Here is a 2,636-nt window from a genome sequence, read left to right on the forward strand (position 1 = left end):
TTGAGTATTGAAGAGATCAATATAATTCTGTTTTGATGTCTGAAAGCTCATTGAAGGTAAGGATCATATTTTTAGCTGTATTCTTACCTTGTAGCACAGCAGACATTTAATACATATTGAATGAACTTATAGCCTTACCTTGACTTGGTTATAACAGCTTAAAGTTAAACTTTTTTACTATTTGTTTATGGATTGATTGAGATAGGATCTCTCTCTGCTGCCTATGCTAGGGTTCAGAGTTACCACTATAGCCCACTATAACCTCAAACACCCGGGCTGAAGCAGTTCACCTGCCTTAGCCTGCCAAGGAGTTGGACCTACAGGGGTGCACCACCATGCCCAGCTAATTTTTCTAGTTTTTGTAAAGAGGAGGTATGGCCCTTGCTCAGGCTGGTCTTGATCTTGGGGTCGACTAATTCTCCTGCCTTGGCCTACCAAAGTGTTAGGATTGCAAGCATAAACCACCCAACCCAGGCACAATATTTTTAAACAACTCATTGAGTCTCACTTATTCTCTCTTTTTTTCCCTACCCATCTAGTCTGGAGTTGATCAAAGAACCTGTTTCGACAAAGTGTGACCACATATTTTGCAAGTAAGTTTGAAAATTTTATGTGGCTCTATTATTAGCTTTTCTGTTTATTCTTCATCACATAGGAAATACCCAGGTTTACAGAAGCTTCGTCAATTAAGTGACAAGGAAAAATCCAACTCTATTTCATTCTGTCTCACAGAATACTTATAGAATCATCATAAGTTTGTTGTCGGCATAGTTCCTGGTAATGTTTTGACCTTTCCAGTGGGATGTAAAATGACTTCGAACAACTATTTGTTTTTTCCCCCCAGGTGAAAGCAGACTTCAAGTGACTGTCGAATAAGCAAATTGTGTTAACCTTTCCAATTTCTTCCTTCTATTCGTTTTTGCATGTCTTCCTGCTTTCCCTCTTACTAAGTTCAGTTTGCCTGCTTCATAATCCTTGTGAAGATAAGGAAAGATCTGATATCCGGGGTTTTGTTTATTTGTTTGTTTGTTTTTGAAACAGGGTCTTGCTCTGCTGTCCAGGCCAGATTGTGATGGCACAATCATAGATCACTATACTCTCTTCAAACTCCTGGGCTCGGATGATCCTCCTGCCTCAGCCTCTGAAGTAGCTAAGATTATAGGCTTGCACCACCATTCCTGGCTAACTTTTTTTTTTTTTTTTTTTTTTTTTTTTTGAGACAGAGCCTCAAGCTGTCCCCCTGGGTAGAGTGCCATGGCATCACGCTCACAGCAACCTCCAACTCCAGGGCTCAAGCGAGTCTCCTGCCTCCGCCTCCCAAGTAGCTGGGACCACAGGCGCCCGCCACAGCGCCCGGCTATTTTTTGGTTGCAGCCGTCATTGTTGTTTGGCGGGTCCGGGCTGGGGATTCGAACCCGCCACCTTAGGTGTACGTGGCTGGCGCCTTAGCCGGTTGAGCTATAGGCGCCGAGCCCTGGCTAACTTTTTTGTTGTTGAAACAGAGTCTTACTCTATTGCCCTGGCTAGAGTGCTATGGCATCATAGTTCACAGCAACCTCAAACTCCTGGGCTCAGATGATCTTCTTGTCTCATCCTCCCAAGTAGTTGCAACTACAGGTGCTGGCCATGATGCCCAGCTACTTTTTTTCTATTTTTAGCAGAGATAGGGTCTTGCTTTTGCTCAGGCTGGTCTCCAACTCCTGAGCTCAAGTAACATACCTGCTTCAACCTCCCAGAGTGCTAGGATTGTAGGCATTAGCCACCATACCTGGCTAATTATTTTCTTTTCTTTTTTTTTTTTTGAGACAGGGTTTCAAGCTGTCACCCTAGGTAGAGTACCTTGGCGTCACAGCTCATAGCAACCTCAGACTCTTGGGCTCAAGCGATTCTCCCACCTCAGCCTCCCAAGTAGCTGGGACTACAGGCACTTTCCACAAACGCCCAGCTATTTTTCTTTTGTTGTTGCAGTTGTCGTTGTTTAGCAGGCCCGGGCTGGGTTTGAACCCACCAGCCTTGGTGTATGCAGCTGGTGCCCTATCTACTGAGCTACAGGTGCTACCTTTTTTTCTTTTTTTGAGACAGTCTCACATTGACACCCTGTCCTGACTGCCATGGTCTCATAGCTCACAGCAACCTCAAACTCTTGGGCTCAAGCAATCCTCTTGCCTCAGCCTCCCTAATAGCTGAGGCTACAGGTGACCAACACAATGTCCAGGTATTTTTAGAGGCAGGGATCTTACTCTTGCTCAGGCTGGTCTCGAACTCCTAAGCTCAGGCAATCCACCCACTTTAGCCTCCCAGAGTACTACAGTTAAAGGCATAAGCCACCACATCTGACTTTTGGCTGATTTTTAAAAAATTTTTTGTGTGCAAGTGGATTAGAGAGGGTCTCATTATGTAGCCTAGACACATCTTGATTTCCTGGTCTCAAGTAATCCTTCTGCCTCAGCCTCTGAAATTGCCGAGATTAAGGGTGTGAGCCATTGCACCCAGTCTAATTTTTCTGTTTTAATTGAAAAATCAAACCATATACCTAGTAATGAGTTTATTAACACAAAAAGATATATGATGCAAGGTTATTTCCCTCTCACCCCAGAACCCCTGTTTCTTTTCTTTTTTTTTTTTTTTTTTTGAGA

General features: G+C 43.8%; 1 protein-coding gene across 1 annotated transcript in view; it reads left to right on the forward strand.

Annotated features, from left to right (window-relative positions):
* The window catches only part of BRCA1 (BRCA1, DNA repair associated), a 91,214-nt gene that overhangs the window by 11,242 nt on the left and 77,336 nt on the right, over positions 1-2,636 (forward strand). Inside the window, exon 2 of the mRNA XM_023511242.1 lies at positions 540-593. Within this exon, the coding sequence (XP_023367010.1) occupies positions 540-593 (54 nt within the window). The remainder of the gene's footprint in view (positions 1-539; positions 594-2,636) is intronic.

Source organism: Otolemur garnettii, unplaced genomic scaffold (assembly GCF_000181295.1).
Source record: "Otolemur garnettii isolate 467f Iridium unplaced genomic scaffold, OtoGar3 scaffold00018, whole genome shotgun sequence".
Classification (NCBI taxonomy): Eukaryota; Metazoa; Chordata; class Mammalia; order Primates; family Galagidae; genus Otolemur; species Otolemur garnettii.